General features: G+C 59.2%; 1 protein-coding gene across 5 annotated transcripts in view; it reads right to left on the minus strand.

The window, feature by feature from the left end:
* Window positions 1–1,252: 1,252 nt before the first annotated feature.
* PRDM16 (PR/SET domain 16) overlaps window positions 1,253–15,289 on the minus strand; it is a 363,983-nt gene continuing 349,946 nt past the window's right edge. For all 5 annotated transcript variants that reach the window (XM_054542575.2, XM_024234173.3, XM_024234165.3 and 2 more), the window contains 5 exons: window positions 12,259–12,428; window positions 11,784–11,958; window positions 6,870–7,106; window positions 5,839–6,013; window positions 1,253–4,407 (listed from right to left, as the gene is read on the minus strand). In XM_054542575.2, the coding sequence (XP_054398550.1) occupies window positions 4,273–4,407; window positions 5,839–6,013; window positions 6,870–7,106; window positions 11,784–11,958; window positions 12,259–12,428 (892 nt within the window). In that variant the 3' untranslated portion in view covers window positions 1,253–4,272. The remainder of the gene's footprint in view (window positions 4,408–5,838; window positions 6,014–6,869; window positions 7,107–11,783; window positions 11,959–12,258; window positions 12,429–15,289) is intronic.

Genomic DNA, 15,289 nt, shown 5'->3' on the forward strand with positions numbered 1-15,289 from the left:
AAACATCATATGAAAACCAGACATTTACATTTGATTTCTTTTTCAACACTATACAGTTCTAAAAGGAAAAACAAAACAAAACAAAACTAAACCAAATCTGTAATGTAACAATGGCAAAAGGTGGTGGGCGGCACAGGTCTGTGATTCTGCGAGGATTCTTTATATAGACCTTAAGGGACAAAGTCCATATACACACACGCTTTAAATTACGATTCTGACACCAGAGCTCAGCATCCCTTGTGCTGAAAGCGCAGTGGCAATGCACGTGACGCTGAAGGCAATTGTTAGAATGACTCTTGTTCACAAGTGAATCGCACGTTTGGAAACTCAAGCTGCCTTTTATTTATTTATTTATTTTTTTCCAAAAGTGGTAATACGGATCAGTGACAGAAAAGAACAAAACAAACACAAAAATGGAATGGAAGGAGCAGAGGAACTCTTCTAGGAAGAATGCAAGAATGTTTTTGTCACAGTATCACTCATTGCTACAGAGACACAGTTTCATGGCTTTTGATACCCGGCTGACCTCCACTGACCAGGAGCAGCTATGTCCTGGTGTCCCTGGCTGGGAGGGGAGCCTTGCCCTCCCCCCCAAGGCTGCAGTGCAGGGGCGAGCTCTCCTCTCCCTCCCCCTAGGACAGCACAGTGAATATAGCTCAGTAGGTTTCAGTCACTTGGGCAGGGGGATGGGACAGAGGGGGCAGGGGACCACAATCCAGTGCTTCGAGGCTTCGAGTCTAAAATTCGTGATATGTATTCAGGCAAGTGCTTTGCAGACGCTCACGGGGAAGCGGGGAAGGCAGAGGACACCAGGGCCCTTGGAATTTCCAGGGCTGGACTCTGGGGACGTGGAGGTCTTGGCCAGTCGGGGTCTGGGTGGGACAGCTGCACGTGTGGCCTTGTAAAGTAAGGCCTCTCCAGCTGGGCAGTCTCTCAGGCCACACCACGCCCACCCCAGCCACTGCTCCACACCCCAGGGCCCCAGGCAGGGTGCAGGGGCTTGCTCCTCTGGGTTGGAGTCAGTGACATCTTGGGTCCCACTCATGAAGGGTCTGCCAGGCCCACAGAGGAGGAACCCCACGTGCCCAACCTGGGGATGAGAGCAGGAACAGGTGGGGACGTCGGCTCGCTGGGGGCTGGGGTCTGAGGAGCAGCGGAGGGCAGGTGCGAGGAGGCTTCCTTTGGAATTTCCATTTGGGGGATGGGGGTTGACAATCCAAGGAGTTAGCATTGGGGCAGCATTTGGGCTGAACGGAAGGGCCCTGGATGCCTGGCTTACAGCCCTGACCCTGGCCACCTGGCCACGGACACAGCCAGCTGCCCCGTCGCATCCCTGTCCATGCTGCACAGTTATGTGGCCCCATTACAGTGTGGTGACAGCTGGAGGCCAGAATCTCTGAATTCTCACACCTGGGCCAGGCTCCCTGGCCCTTGTCAACTCTGGGCACCAACACGGCTGGGCAGAGCAAAGCTGGGAGGGCGAGGCTCGCTAGGGCCTGGGGCCACGCTAAGTGTCGGGGCCATGTTTTGGGGCGCACCAGCCTGGGAAATAAGTGCTGCCTTTGTCAGGGGCTCTAAGAACAGGGCCTCCCGAAAACGCCAAGTGCTGGGGCCTGGGGAGCTGAATGCTCAGGAGAAACTGGGCTTGCCATTATTTCAGGGGGACAAAAATATATGACTTAAAATGTGCAACCAGGACTCTTGGGAAAGGTGGAAAGAAAGAGCGCCAAGAGAAGACAGGACGCTTAGGAAGACAGCCGAAAACGGCGGGATGGGACTGGGGGATCTGGAGAGCAACGGTAAGGGTGGCCCTCATCGGTTCTGCTCCTGCTGAAAAGACACGCTGAGGGCTCCATCCGTCCGAACGTCCCACTTCAGAGAGACGGGGCCGTATTGCAAAAAAAAAAAAAAGCACACACCTTACTCTTTCGCAGAAGAAATCATATAATTTGGGTTTACAGAAATGGGGTGTTTATGTCTGAGGTTGAGTTTTTACAGGAATCCCATCTAGATCAAGGGAAACTGGAAATTCCTACGGGGTACCTGGTGGGTCTGAGCCAGGGGATGTTGTGGAAACGCGTGAGAAGGCCTGAGCAGTTGTGTTTGCAGATCCTGGATCCTTCCCGACACGCCGGCTGGCTCTTCTGCAGGCAGCTCCCCCGCTGCCCCCCGGGGGGGCCACCCCATGGCCCCAGCGCACGCACGGGTAGGTCCTGTCTTGCCTCGTTGTGCAGATCTGGCGTGGGAGGAATCCCTTTCACTGTGATCCGTCGGGTCGAGCCTCCTGCAGGAACCTCCCTGTGGCAAGTCTTCAGTGCAAGCCTGGACCGCCCGGCACCCACAGAGACGATTGTCTTTTGTCCTGGAGCAGCCAGGACACCTCCCGTCACCGCTGGGGACAGCCTGAGGAGATGTCCACGCGTGACACAAACCCACACCAAGGTGGCTTGCACCACTCCTGTTTGTATTTGCGCTCTTTTTTTTTAAAGGGCAACTTGGGCATTTTTTTTTTCTCTTCTTGTTGGGACACTATCATCATTTTTTCTTCCAAACAATACAAGAAATAAATAGAACACTTGTCTTCAATGCAAATGCAACTGAAACGCAAATTTAACAAAAACATATGATTGTCTGGTAAACGGCAGCAGGGACAGCAGGATTCATGGGGGGGACGGGGGTATTTGGCACATAAAAAATCGCCCCACTCCCACACAACACACAACCTTATTACACGGTTTTGGTCCTTCACCAGATACTTATATTAACATTATTTCTTCACAATAAGAATGTCTAATGCCAAAAATACTGTTAAGGAGGAAATAAAATAAGAAAAGAAATGAATTAGAAAAAAATTACAAGTTATATACAGATTAAGGTAAATTCCATCAGGGAAAAAAATTATTATTTGAAATTGGCCCCTATGGGAATAATTTAAAGCCCATCCGAGTGGGGAAGAAGTTGCATCCCAAGAGAGGGAGGCGGCTGGGCCCCGGGGGCTGTGCTGTCTCTGCTCCTTGCGGCAGGTTCCCCCGACGCCCTTCTGTTCTCAAGCTGTGTCTCGCCAAGGACCCGCAGGAAGAGCGACGTGGCGACTGTGTCGTCCATCCGGAGTCTCAGGCACAGGTGCGGCTTGGTGGCCCGGAGCGATCTGCTGGGATTGCTCCCCAGGGCAGCCACGTGGAGGACACCGGAGCCGCTGGGGTCAGGTGGGAGGTGGCAGACCCAGGACGTGGCCAAGGCCCTGGCTTCAGAAGACAGCGGTGGGTTCCCGCGTGGGGTGGCCGAGGCAGGGACAGAGGAGGGAAGGAAGATGGGTGCCCGGCCACATCTCTGCATGGCGGACCCAAGCCATGGGCCCTCGACTTCCCCATATAATTGAGGGATCTTGGGTGGGGACCTGTGGATTCCTCTGAAGGCCACGTGGCGGCCCTGGCACCAATTCCATGTCACATGAGGGCAGGCACACTTCCCATCCCAGCCTCGGGCAGGCCTGCAGCCCAGGGCGCCCTGTCTAAGACTTCTTCGGCATCTGCGTGGTTCATAGGTGTGGCCCCACGCCTCTTGTTCTGCCTCGGGGCACCCAGCGTCACCTTGGCTTATACAAATAGGGACAGAGATAGAAAATTTCTCCATTATCTACAGTATAAAGAACACACCCAGGCACAGTGTGGGTTCCCAGGCAGACTCGGGTTTGCAAATGAGCTCAAATTTCAAAGCAATGCAAAATTACTTTTAAAAAACAATTTGCAAGTCATTTTTTGATTTTTAAAAAATACTGTCTATTTTTAAAACCACATGCTTAAATAGACTCTGTAGTCAATACGGTTACCAAAAGGGTTATTCTTGTCATTTCATTATAAAAATCATTTGAGTGATCTCTCTCTTTTGAGCACACCCGTCTATCCATTCCCTTCCGCGACCCCACGCAGGCACCCGGCAGTGGCCACCAGCTTCTGTCTCAGCGGAGCGTCCACCTGCCCACTGGCTGATTCTGCGAGGCAGCTCCGTTGGCTGTCTTTGGATGGCCACCTGCAGGGCTGTCACTGAACAGTGTTCTCAAGGCCAATCCTTGGAGATGGTGAGACTCTACAACTGCTTTAGGACTTTCGGGATCTGAGTCTCCGTTGGAAAAGTTGGAATGAACCATGGTGGCTGGGGAGTACGCTGAGGAGTGACCACACGCAGGGACAGGGTTCTCTGGGGCCCCGCCCACCTCCGTCCTCCGCAGCTGGTGCCCTCGCTCTGGCTGCCGGCCCCCGGCTGCCCAGCCCATCAGAGGTGATTAATGGGGTGAAATGCTCCAGACTCCGACGTGGCTCCGGTGATGTTCAACCAAGCGTCCAGAGAACCCTGGGAGGGGGTGTGGAGAGGAGTGTCTTCGGAAAGGGACAGCATCATTGCATATGCCTGGCGGGGAGGGGATGACACACACACAGGACAGGCGGGTGAGCGCGTGGGCAGGGCGGGCCATCCCAGACAGGCAGCAGATGGGCAGGGCGGGCCATCCTGGACAGGCAGGTGAGTGTGTGGGCAGGACAGGCCATCCCAGGCCGGCAGGGCCGAGCCTCGTCCGTTCCCAGCCTCCTGTGGCCCTGGCCTGGCTCAACCTTGCCCTGGGCCACAGGGGGCAGAAGGAGCAAAAGGGACTAAGAGACTCAGATTCTCCCCGCAGCCTGGAAGAGGAAGACATGAGCAGGCGTGACTGCGGGAGGGAGGAGGGCCGCCCCCTGCTCCGAGTGATGCCAGGACATTGCGGTGCTGGTGTGGGGCCTCCTGTGCACACCAGCTCCCTCGGCTGCTTTAAGGTGCTCCCCCTCGAAGCCTCCTCTCCTTCCCACCCCTTCCCACCCCTTCCCCCCAAGTTTTCTCCACCTGGTGATCAGCAGAAACTACAGACACGTGTCTGGTCTGGGAGGGCCCTGGGAACTGGGGGTCAACAAGAGCCACCCCTGCCAGGGGGTGTCTGTTTTGGTGACCGTGGGGACACCAAAGAGCTGCCTCTGGGACAGGGATGTGCAGCGTTTCTGGGCCGATGGTATTCTTAGGAAGTACAGATGTGTTTCCAGGCATTAGTTCATGGGACATCCTTCTGCCCCCAGCACAGGGCAGGTGGGGATGGGACCTGGGGAGCCTCGTGTGTGGGTTGAGGGGAGGGAAGGGGGGAAGCCCAGCACTGTCCCACCCGCGTTAACACTCCACACAGAATTAGTAAAAAGACAAAGACAGACACGCAGACGGCTTTTGCTGAGACCTGGGGCGGGCCTGTTCCCTCTGGGAGAGCTGTAGAGAGCTGAATGAGACCCCGAGTCCCTACAGACTGGAGAGAAATGCGGGAGCAGGGCCCTGGGGCCACCTACTCTAAGGAGAGAAGCCGAGAAGCACCTGGGGCCAACCCTGGCACCCTCGCTGACCTCATAGCTCCAGCTGGGAAGCAGAGACCGCCCGGCTGGACAGCTCTTCCCCTGGGAAAAGCCCGGGCTGCAGGCCACTGGGGCCCAGATCAGAGAGGGAGGGAGACAAAAGTGGGTGGGCGGGCCAGGAACCTGCTCACAGACCTTTCCCACTGAGGACCACAGGAAGGTGAGCTACCCGTGGCCATGAGTGAGCTCCCTCGTGAGGGTCCTGCCAGGGTCATCGGCTCTCAGCCCCTCCCTGCTGCGCCCCAGCTTGCGGGAGGGCGGTGGTCGCTGGGGCCTCTCTGGAGGATGCAGCTTGGGGGCACTTGCAGTGAACAGAGCTTCCCCAGGCCTAGGAGGGCCACGGCGGGAGAGGAGTGCTGGCTGACCTCTGGCTGAGGAGGCCAGGTGGGGTGGGGGAGGGGCTCTGGCGGGTACCTACCTGGTTCTTAGCCTGCCTGCACAGTGTATGTTTTAAAGCCTCAGAATCTAAGGTGGAATTAAGCACATCTTTAACTTCAAATGCTTCCTCAGCTGCTCTGCGGAGGTCCAGCCCCTTCCCAAAAGTCGGCATCGGCTCCAAAGCTAACAGACCGCCTTCGTGGTCCTCAGCACACCTGCACCAATGACCGGGGAGAGGGAGGGCCTGCTGTCAGCAGCCTGGCCATGGCTGCCTCTCTGATGCTGCAAGCCCAGCTCCGGGCCTGCATGCACGCCGCTGCATCTCTGCCAGTCACATGCACAGAGAGACAGACACACGGACACACAGACGCCTGGACGGGAAGCCACACGGATGCAGGAGAGGGACGGACAGAGGTCAGGGAGGGGGTGAGTGCATGCACACGCATCAGGCAGCAGGCAGGGGGCTCAGGTCTTGCGAATGAAGGGTGGAGAAGAAGGCTACAATTCTCTAAGACCCCAGGCAGCTCAGAGAGGCCCGGGGCTCCCTCTCCCAGGACTCAGGGGCAGCATCCAGGCTGGAGAGGAAATGCCACCTGCGAGGGGCCTCCCCAGGGGGATCTGGGAATGCTGGCAGTGTCGCCCAGGCCCGATATTGGTGGCGAACACTGAGGACATGGGGAAGTGGCTCTGGCCGGCTCAGAATGGTGGGTGTTTGGCCCCTGTGTGCCCACGGCTCTCTAGGGGCTGCAGGCGCTGTCCCAGGCTGACAGGCAGCTCTGCTGCAGGGCTGGGGCCCTCCATGTCTGCTCAGTGCAGGGAAATGCCTTTCCCTCCATACTCTGCTTCCAGCCTCCAGGGTCCCTGGGGGTGGGTGGGGGGCTAAGGGCCCCTGACTCTGTTGCCCCTGGCCCAGCCTTGCCCTGGCCTGTGTGCGGAGGCCCTGAGGTGGCTGTGCTGGAGTAGGGGCTGAGCCAGGGATGGGCTCACGAGTGGCTGAAGAGGGAGGTCCCCCTCGTGATGGACACCCACGTTCCCTCCCTGCCCCGTCCTGGAGCACACGGCTGCCCCCACCTTCGGGTGTGGTCGAAGCCCACGGCCAGGGAGGTGGGTGGCTCCTCGTCCTCCTCATCCTCGTAGGCGGCCTGGGGCTCAGGTGCGGGGGACACGGTGTCATCCTGCGACTTCCCGGCCAGGCTGTCCTCATCGTCCTCCTCCAGGTCATCGTCGTCCTCCTCCTCCACGTCCTCCTGCTTCTCGCTGGCTAGGCCTGGACACTGGGCACTGCCGTCCACGTCCTGCATCTCCGCCCTGAAATGACGCAGGAGGAGATTGGCCGAGTTTGGGCGTCTCTGTCCTTGCCGTGGACCCCCAAAGGCTGGTGACTCGGCTCTGCCCCTACTGCCTCCTCCGACAGCCCTCGGCCCCCTTCCTGAGGGAGCTCCTGCTGGTCCCTGGGCCCAGCCACTGACTCTGCAGAGTGAGAAGCACGGAGACCTTGGGGCGATCTCAGGAGAGGAGGACAAGCGCTCGGGGCGGTGGGGGCGGGGCAAGGCCCAGCAGCAAGCTGCTATGGCCGGGAGGACACCAGGGCCAGGGCGGTGTTGGGATGGAAGTAGTGGGCAGTCCTGTGGGGAAGCTGGCCCTGTACTGGCACGGGGGTTGGGCAGTGCACGAGGGGCACCCTCAGGGCAGACTTCGGGGTGAAGGATTTCAGGCTGACAACTCGAGGACGTGGGCACTGGCCCGAGAGCCGGGAGCCCCGGAGGGCTGTCTGGGATCTGGAGAGTGAGGGCCCAAAGCCTGCTGTGAGCAGTCTGAATGCACCAGGACAAGCTTGCTTCGGAGCCTGTGGGGGACTCTTCTGCAGCCCAGGGCTCTCCTGACTTCCCTCAGGGTCACTGCAGCCCGGCAGGACCCCTTGACTCCGGTTCCTCAGTATTAAATAAAAAAGAACAAAGCGTGCATGGGCGTGGCTGGGCATTCTCATTGCTTTCAGGAAGAGCCACTAGAGTTTGGCTCATCTTCATGTTCACAACCAAGAGCTGTGTCTTGGGTGGGCTGGGCCCCAGGGGAGCCAAGGGCCACCGGGCACATGCTGGACATGCTCGTAGAGGGGCCCAAGCAAAGGGCAGGGCACGCAGTTCCTGGACTGCCCACGCCCAGAGCCCCAGAGCCCCAGAGCCCCAGGGCCACTCTTCCTTGTCCTCACTCCGCCCGGGGGCACTGCCTCCCGCTGCCCTGGGAGGTACCCACGGTCTGGGGGAGATGCAGGGGTCCTGCTCTTGGCATCCAAGCAAGAAAGTGACAGCGTCTCACAGCGACTGACCTCCGTGTCTCGGACTCGCCTGTGTGCACGGGAACTGGGCTTGGGGAAGCCACAATTTCCTGGGTCTCCACAGACGCCACGTCTCTATCTCTTGTCTTTCTGCCTTTCAGGACTGACAGAACCTCGGCAGGTTTCAGGGCTTGAGGACAGTTCCTTGGTCCTGGTCGCCTGTGTTGGGGGCCAGGAGCATCCTGTACACACACCCATCTCCTCAGCCATGGAGCTGCTGGGATCCGGGTCCTGGTTCTCACCCTGGTTGTTGGTGAGGTGCCCTCGGGTGGGGTTCTGTCTTTGGGGCCTGTGCCCTCTCGATGACCCGAGGACATGCCCCTCCCTGTCCTGAGGACGGGACGAGATGGCACAGGGTGAGATCCCAGGCTCATCACATGGGCATGTGCTGTGAGATCTCATCTGGTGGCCCCACGTGGGTTTGCATGGGATCCCTGCCAGCTGGGGGCAGGAGTTTTGCCCTCTTTATGTCTGCTGCACACCCCCCATGCACAGAGTATTTGCTTTCTAGTGTTGAGGAGCGGAGGGTCCGGCACGGACACAGAACAGGGCCCAGCGGCTGGTTTGGCTCCAACAGGGAGGACAGTCAGTTTCCAGAGCTGCCCAAACCAAGCCCCACAGAATGTGGGCCTGAAGCAGCAGCTGTGGACGCTTTCACAGCTCTGAGGCTAGAAGTCCAAGATCCAGGCAAGGGCAGGCCGGGTTCCTTCCGAGACTCTGGGGGAGAATCTGTCCCTGGTGTCTCTCCAGCTCCCGCTGCTGCCGGCCCTCTTTGGCCATCCTTGGCAAACCTTGGCCTCTTTGGCCCTCCTAGGTGACCCTTGGCCCTCCTTGGCCATCCTTGGCGACACTTGGCCCTCCTTGGCCATCCTTGGTGACCTTTGGCCCTCTTAGGCGACCCTTGGCTGGGAGGCGCATCACCCTGACCTCTGTCTCCGTTTTCCCTCGGCCTTTTCTTCTGCATGTTTTTCTCCAAGTTTCCCCTTTTTAAAAGGCCGTCAGTGCTGCTGGATTGGGGCCCACTCTACCCAGTGTGGCCTCCGCTTAATCCCTCCTTAAAGACCTTATCTCCCAAGAGAGTCCCATTCTGAGGTACTGGGGGCTGGGACTTCCACCTGGGAATGCTGAGGGACATGATTCAACTCAGGGGTTCACGGGGCTGCAGGGCCAGGACTCCCGACAGAACTGGATCCTTCCTGAAGGCGGAGGGCAGGAGCTGGTTCCGCAGGAGGCCCGGGGAACACCCCCACCACCCCAGGGACTGGCTGCCTATGTCCACCTTGCCCTATTCTCATTTTCGACAGTGACGCGGGGGCTCTCAGGACAAGGCCAGCTGGACCTGGGGACCTTGCCTCAGCAGGACGGGTCTTCCGAGGACCTGAGTCTGAGGCCGGCTGAGGCCGGCTGTGCCCGTATGTTCTGAGGTGTGGAGAGCCTCCCTTGTCCCCACCCCCAGGGCTGTGAGAAGCAGGGCACTGTGGGCCTTGCCAAAGGCGAGGGGGAGGCCCGGCCACACCTCTTTCTCCTGGAGACAGCCCTCTGTCCTGGTGGGTCTCCTGCAGTACAGCCGGGCTGCCACCCTAGCTCGGGGTCCTGGTGGGTCTCCTGCGGTACGGCCGGGCTGCCACCCTAGCTCGGGGTCCTGGTGGGTCTCCTGCGGTACGGCCGGGCTGCCACCCTAGCTCGGGGTCCTGGTGGGTCTCCTGCGGTACGGCCGGGCTGCCACCCTAGCTTGGGACATGGGGGCCTTGCTGTCCGCCAGGTGGTTCAGCCTCCGCACACGCTCCTGGTCCTGGGCACCCCCCGGCAAGGATGCCATTGATGAATCCTCACTTGTTCCTTGCCTGGCCTTGCTCTGGGAGCTGCAGTTTAGGGGATCATGCCTGGGGACAGGGCTGTGGGGCGTAGGTAGGGACGGCCTGGCCTGTGGCGCTCATGGGTCTGACACGCAGCTGCAGGGAACACGAACAGCTCCCATGAGGCCGTCTCAGCATGGCCAGGGCCGAGTTCCCTTCAGGCCATTGTTCCTGGAGCCCAGTGGGGAATGCCAGGACAGCCTGGGGGCTGCAGAGCAGGTGGGGTTGCACTAGGGTGGAGGTGAGGCTTTTGGGACCATGGCCCAGAGCCAGCTTCTCCCCCCGCCCCCTCCTCTGAGCCTGCTCTGGGCTTTGATGAATGAAGATGCTGAGGGCCCTGCAGGTGAGCTCGCCTTCCTAGGAGGGGCACAGATTTGGAACGTGGCTTCGCCAGAGCCAGTGTCCAACTGCCTCCTGTGTTTATTGCTTGGATGCCTCTTTCCCAGGTACCCCCACTCTCCTGGAAGCAATGACAGGAAGACACAGCCCTGCCCTGGAGGAGGGGATGGGCTCTGAGGGAGCTGGGGTCTCAGGGGGATTCTTCTTCACCTACTGGAGGTGGTGGGGAGTGAGCTGGGCCCTGTGGCTACAGAGCCTTAGACCACCCATGGCCAGTGCGGTAAAAGCTTGGGATCTAGCTCCAGGTTCTGGGCCTGAGCAAGGCACCCCACTTCTGTGGGCCTCGTTTTCCCTTCTGTAGAATCAGGGGATCACCCCCTCAGGCCTCTTGGAGTTTGGAACACCTTCGGTTCTCTGCCAGCTGGCTGGCGTTAGCTTTCACAAAGGAAGCAGCTCTGCTGGGGTGTCTGAAGGCTCCCCCAGAGTAAGTGAGGCACATGGAGCCCTGGTATCCCAGGTTGCACAGAGCACGCTCCAACATTCCTGGATCTGAATTCCACCATTGTTCTGCTGCTGTGTGTGTCTATATGCACGTGTGCGTACATGTGTCTCTACGTGTATGCACACGGCTGTCTGTCACACATGTGTATGTGCACACACACTCCATGTGCATGTACTTGCGTGTGTGCATATGCGTGTGTGTAGATCTAGGAAGACATGTTTATGCATGCACATGTTATGTACACATGTGTGCATGTGTGCACGTGCATGCCTGTATTTGGGCACCTGCACGCAAAGGGCAGGGCACACAGCTCCTGGACTGCCCATGCCCAGAACACAGCCCGGTACCCAGGCACGTCCTGCCCTGTCCCCAGGCACCATCCCCTAAACTGCAGCTCCCAGAGCAAGGCCAGGCGAGGAACAAGTGAGGATTCATCAATGGCATGTGTATACACATGTATACAAACGTGCATCTCTGTGTGCATATGTGCATGCAAATGTGTACATGTACACGGAGCATACATATGTGTGCATGTGTGTGTGCATGTGTACACGTGTGTACGTGTGTACATGTGTGTATATTTAAAGGTGCAGCATTTCAGTTTGGAAATCTTTAGTGCCTCAGATTAAATCAAAATGTCCTTGAGTTTCAGAGGCACAGCTGAACTTGTGGCCGGCTTGGTCACCTGGCGAGTGTTTTGCGCACACGTATGTTAACAGTGAGGTCAGTAAGCCCAGGGGTGCTTACTCTCATGATTCCAGGTGGAGGAACTGAGGCAGACAGCGCAGCTTCCCCAGGTTCCCAGAGCCCAGGGGCCTCCGCCCCACTGTGCCTATCTGGATGTGTTAGGGGCTGGGGCTGGTGCTGGGGTGGAGGTGCATGTCCTCTGAGGGTGGCCACACAAGGCTGTTGGCCGGGTCCAGACTTTCCCCAGCCCGAGACAGTTTTCTTACCGTTTCTCTGTTCTCGTTGATGCTTGGTTCATCTCACTATTGGCAATAAAGTTTCTGATTTCTGAGAAATAAGAGTCTTCTTTCTCGTCTAAAAGTGCGTGGTTGTCCGACTCAGAGGTGGGAGAGGAGGCGCTGGTCCCCAGGTGGTTCGTGAGGACCCCGGGGTGCTGGCTCACTGCGGAGGGGCGGGAGCGTCAGGGGGCGGCCTCTCGCTGAACCCCTCCTTCTGTGGGGCAAACCAACCGCGAACGGGGCACACTTGGGGTACTGTTAGGGAGGCAGGTTTCTTAGGGACACCAGAGAGCACGAGGTTCTCCTTAATGACCACGGTTTGAGGGGTGCCTGTTGGCTTCCCGAGGGGTAGTCTGTGGCCCTCTTCCCTGTCCGGCGCCCCCTCCCCTGCTCTTCCCCCTCCCCCTCTGTGGGGTCTGCCCATGTGGGTGCTCTGGGGGCTGCCCCACCCCGCGTGGCCCACCTGGTGCGTTCTCGTGCTCGTGCTTCTTGAGGTGCCGGTCCAGGTTGGTCTGCTGCCCGAAGCAGCGGTTGCACAGGTGGCATTTGAAAGGCTTCTCCTTGTTATGGATGTTCCGGACGTGCCGCTGGAGGTTCGAAGAGATGCTGAAGGAGCGGTCGCAGTACTTACACCTGGAAGAGGCACACGCGCTCCTCAGCGCAGGCCCCGGCTCTGCCTGGCAGGCCGGGCCACAGAGGGTGGGGGGAAGGGAGCCCGTGCCCCTGCCCCGTGCCCCGTGCACAGCTTTGCCCCACCGTGTCCCAGAGGCGGCTGGATCTCCCAGCTGGAGAGCCAAAGGCGTCCTGGGGAAGCTGCCCCTAGAAACAGCCCCGGCTTCAAGAAGCAGGGGTTCAAGGGCCAGGCGCGGTGGCTCACGCCTATAATCACAGCACTTTGGGAGGCCGAGGCGGGTGGATCATGAGGTCAGGAGATCGAGACCATCCTGCCTGACACGGTGAAACCCCGTCTCTACTAAAAATACAAAAAAATTAGCCGGGCATGGTGGCGGGCGCCTGTAGTCCCAGCTACTCTGGAGGCTGAGGCAGGAGAATGGCATGAACCCGGGAGGCGGAGCTTTCAGTGAGCTGAGATTGCGCCACTGCACTCCAGCCTGGGCGACAGAGCGAGACTCTGTCTCAAAAAAAAAAAAAAAAAAAAGCAGGGGTTCAACCTCCTACTGTTCTGTGGGTGGCGGATTCCCCCGGAGTGTGCCCCGTGTCCCCCGGGCAGGCGGTGCCCCGGACCCTCCAGTGTTTCCCGCCCTCCCATGTCTGGGTCTCCCTGGCCCCCAGGCCGCGGCGCCCGCAGGTCTGCAGCCGGAGGGTGACGTGCTCCTTGTAGCCTCCAGAGGGCGGCCTTGCTCCACGGAAAGACACTCGGCAAGGCCAGTTTCCCAGGTGGAGGGACTCCACAGACCAGCTCCCAGACCAGCTCCCAGGCCAGCTCCCTGTGACCTTCGTCCTCCACCCCTCGAGGTGGCTGGGGGCCCCTGGGCAGGCCCCACCTCACTTGGAGCCTCAGTTTGCCAGTCCATTCGTGGAGGGGTTGGGGGCTGCCCTGGATGTTGCTACCTGTTGGCTGCCTCCTCTATTAAGGACACAAAGACCATACCGGTCCCTTTGAGCACTGCCAGCTCCCGGGCTCGATTTATCTTTATTCCCCCAGGCTGGGCAGGGCTGCTGCCAGCCTGCACCGTGCACGTGGGAAAGTTGGGATGAGACCCCCTTCCTCCATCTGGCCTCCACGGCATCAGGCAGAGCAGGACTCTAACACCCTGAGTTTATCAGAGCAAGACCCCTTGCGGCTGGAAAGTCGTCATAATGAGCGATCGAGGAGGGCTGCGTGTGGAGGGTCCCCCTCAGTGTGGGGCCCTTGGGCTGGGAGTGACCTTCACAGCCACACGGGGTAACCCTGCAGGCAGGGAAAGGGAGGGTTGTTCTCTCTCGTTTTAGAGAGCGGGGCTGAGAGCTAGGGGGCCTGAGCAACACGTGCATTGAGCAGCAAGAAAATCATGCCTGAAACGAAGAGGGGGAGCTGGGGACGAGCTAAGGAGGAACCCCATGAGCTCTGCAGACGCACGTGAGCTGCCTTTGTGAAGACACAGCCTCCTCCCTGGGGGGCATCCTGTGGGGGGCCGGGACTGGCTTACTGAGAGGCACCCGGCTGGGCTGGGCGACGGTGAAGGGAACCCTGACTGTGTGGTTTTCAGGTGCACGTGTGTGCTTGGCATGTGCATGTGTGCCATGCCTGTGTGTGCACACTTGTGTGTGCTCTTGGTCATCAGAAGGCCCGCAGCGGTGCTTATCTGATCCCAGAGGCACACACACACTTGAACATTTTGTTTATATGATCATGCATTTTCATATTTTGAAAACAAAACAAGCTCCATGATGTCCACAGCACAGCACACAGAAAGTCTACCCACTGCAGCAGGATCCTGGCCGGGGGGCCTGGCAGCCGCTGGAGACCAGGCCAGGGCCTCTGTGGGAGCCTCTATGGAGGCACCAGGACGGGGCAGGGTTAGTTCACCCGAAGGGGACGTGGCTGTTCTAAGCACAGGCCTTCGTTCCCACAGAGGACAGGACTCTGCGAGGCCCCACCCCGCCCCGACCGGTGCCACTGGCCCGCTCCAGTGCAGCATATGGGTCACATGCCTTTGTCACATGGATGGGGACGTGCCTGGCGACACTCGGGAGTCCTGGCCTCCCAGACCGGGAGGGGCTGTGTGGCTTGGCCTTCTCGGCATGGTGCTACCCTGTACAGGAGGGGCCCAGGCTGGTGTTTGCTATCACAAAAGCCTGGCGAGGGAGTCTGACCTGCCATCAACACACCCGCAGGGGCCTCCCTGAGGCAGGAAGCTTCAGTCCCACACCTTCCGGGTGCTGCCGCCGGGCCCAGGAGCTCAGCATTCCCCACATGGAGGGGCTGCGGCCGTGAGAAACTGTCCTTGGAATCTCAGAGCCTGCAAGTCTCTCCCCGCTCCCCAGGCTGCCTGGTAAAACCTAGGAAGTCTGATAATGGGTCCCCTAGAGAACGGGAGGCAGTCCCGGGAGAAAGGCCCTCCTCTCCCACGCCTGGCCGCGGCATTTCCCCGTCCCACTTTGTTCCGGCAAACTTCCCGGGCGCTGCCCTAAGGCTTCATCCACTCAATTCCCGAACCTTCCAACCTTTGCCGGAGGCCAGGCTCACTCTGGCCTCTTCGACAGTAGACAGGCAAAGAACCATTTGTGATCGAAGTCCCTGAGCTCCCCGAAGTGACCCTCAGCCTTCTCTGCTCCTGACCCCAGGGGCCTGGCCTGTGGGCTTCTCTGGGAGCCCCTGCTCCTGCCTGGGTCAGCTAAGCTGCCTCCGGGCACCTGGGTCCCAGCCTCTCCTCCTGCAGCCCAGTGACAGGCAGCGCCCTGGCTTGGACCTGCCATCCACAAAGCCCGCCCTGGGCGGTGTTGCAGTTTTGTTTTACTCGGCCTGTGAACTCACACAAGAATAAGGCTGA

Source organism: Pongo abelii, chromosome 1 (assembly GCF_028885655.2).
Source record: "Pongo abelii isolate AG06213 chromosome 1, NHGRI_mPonAbe1-v2.0_pri, whole genome shotgun sequence".
Taxonomy (NCBI): Eukaryota; Metazoa; Chordata; class Mammalia; order Primates; family Hominidae; genus Pongo; species Pongo abelii.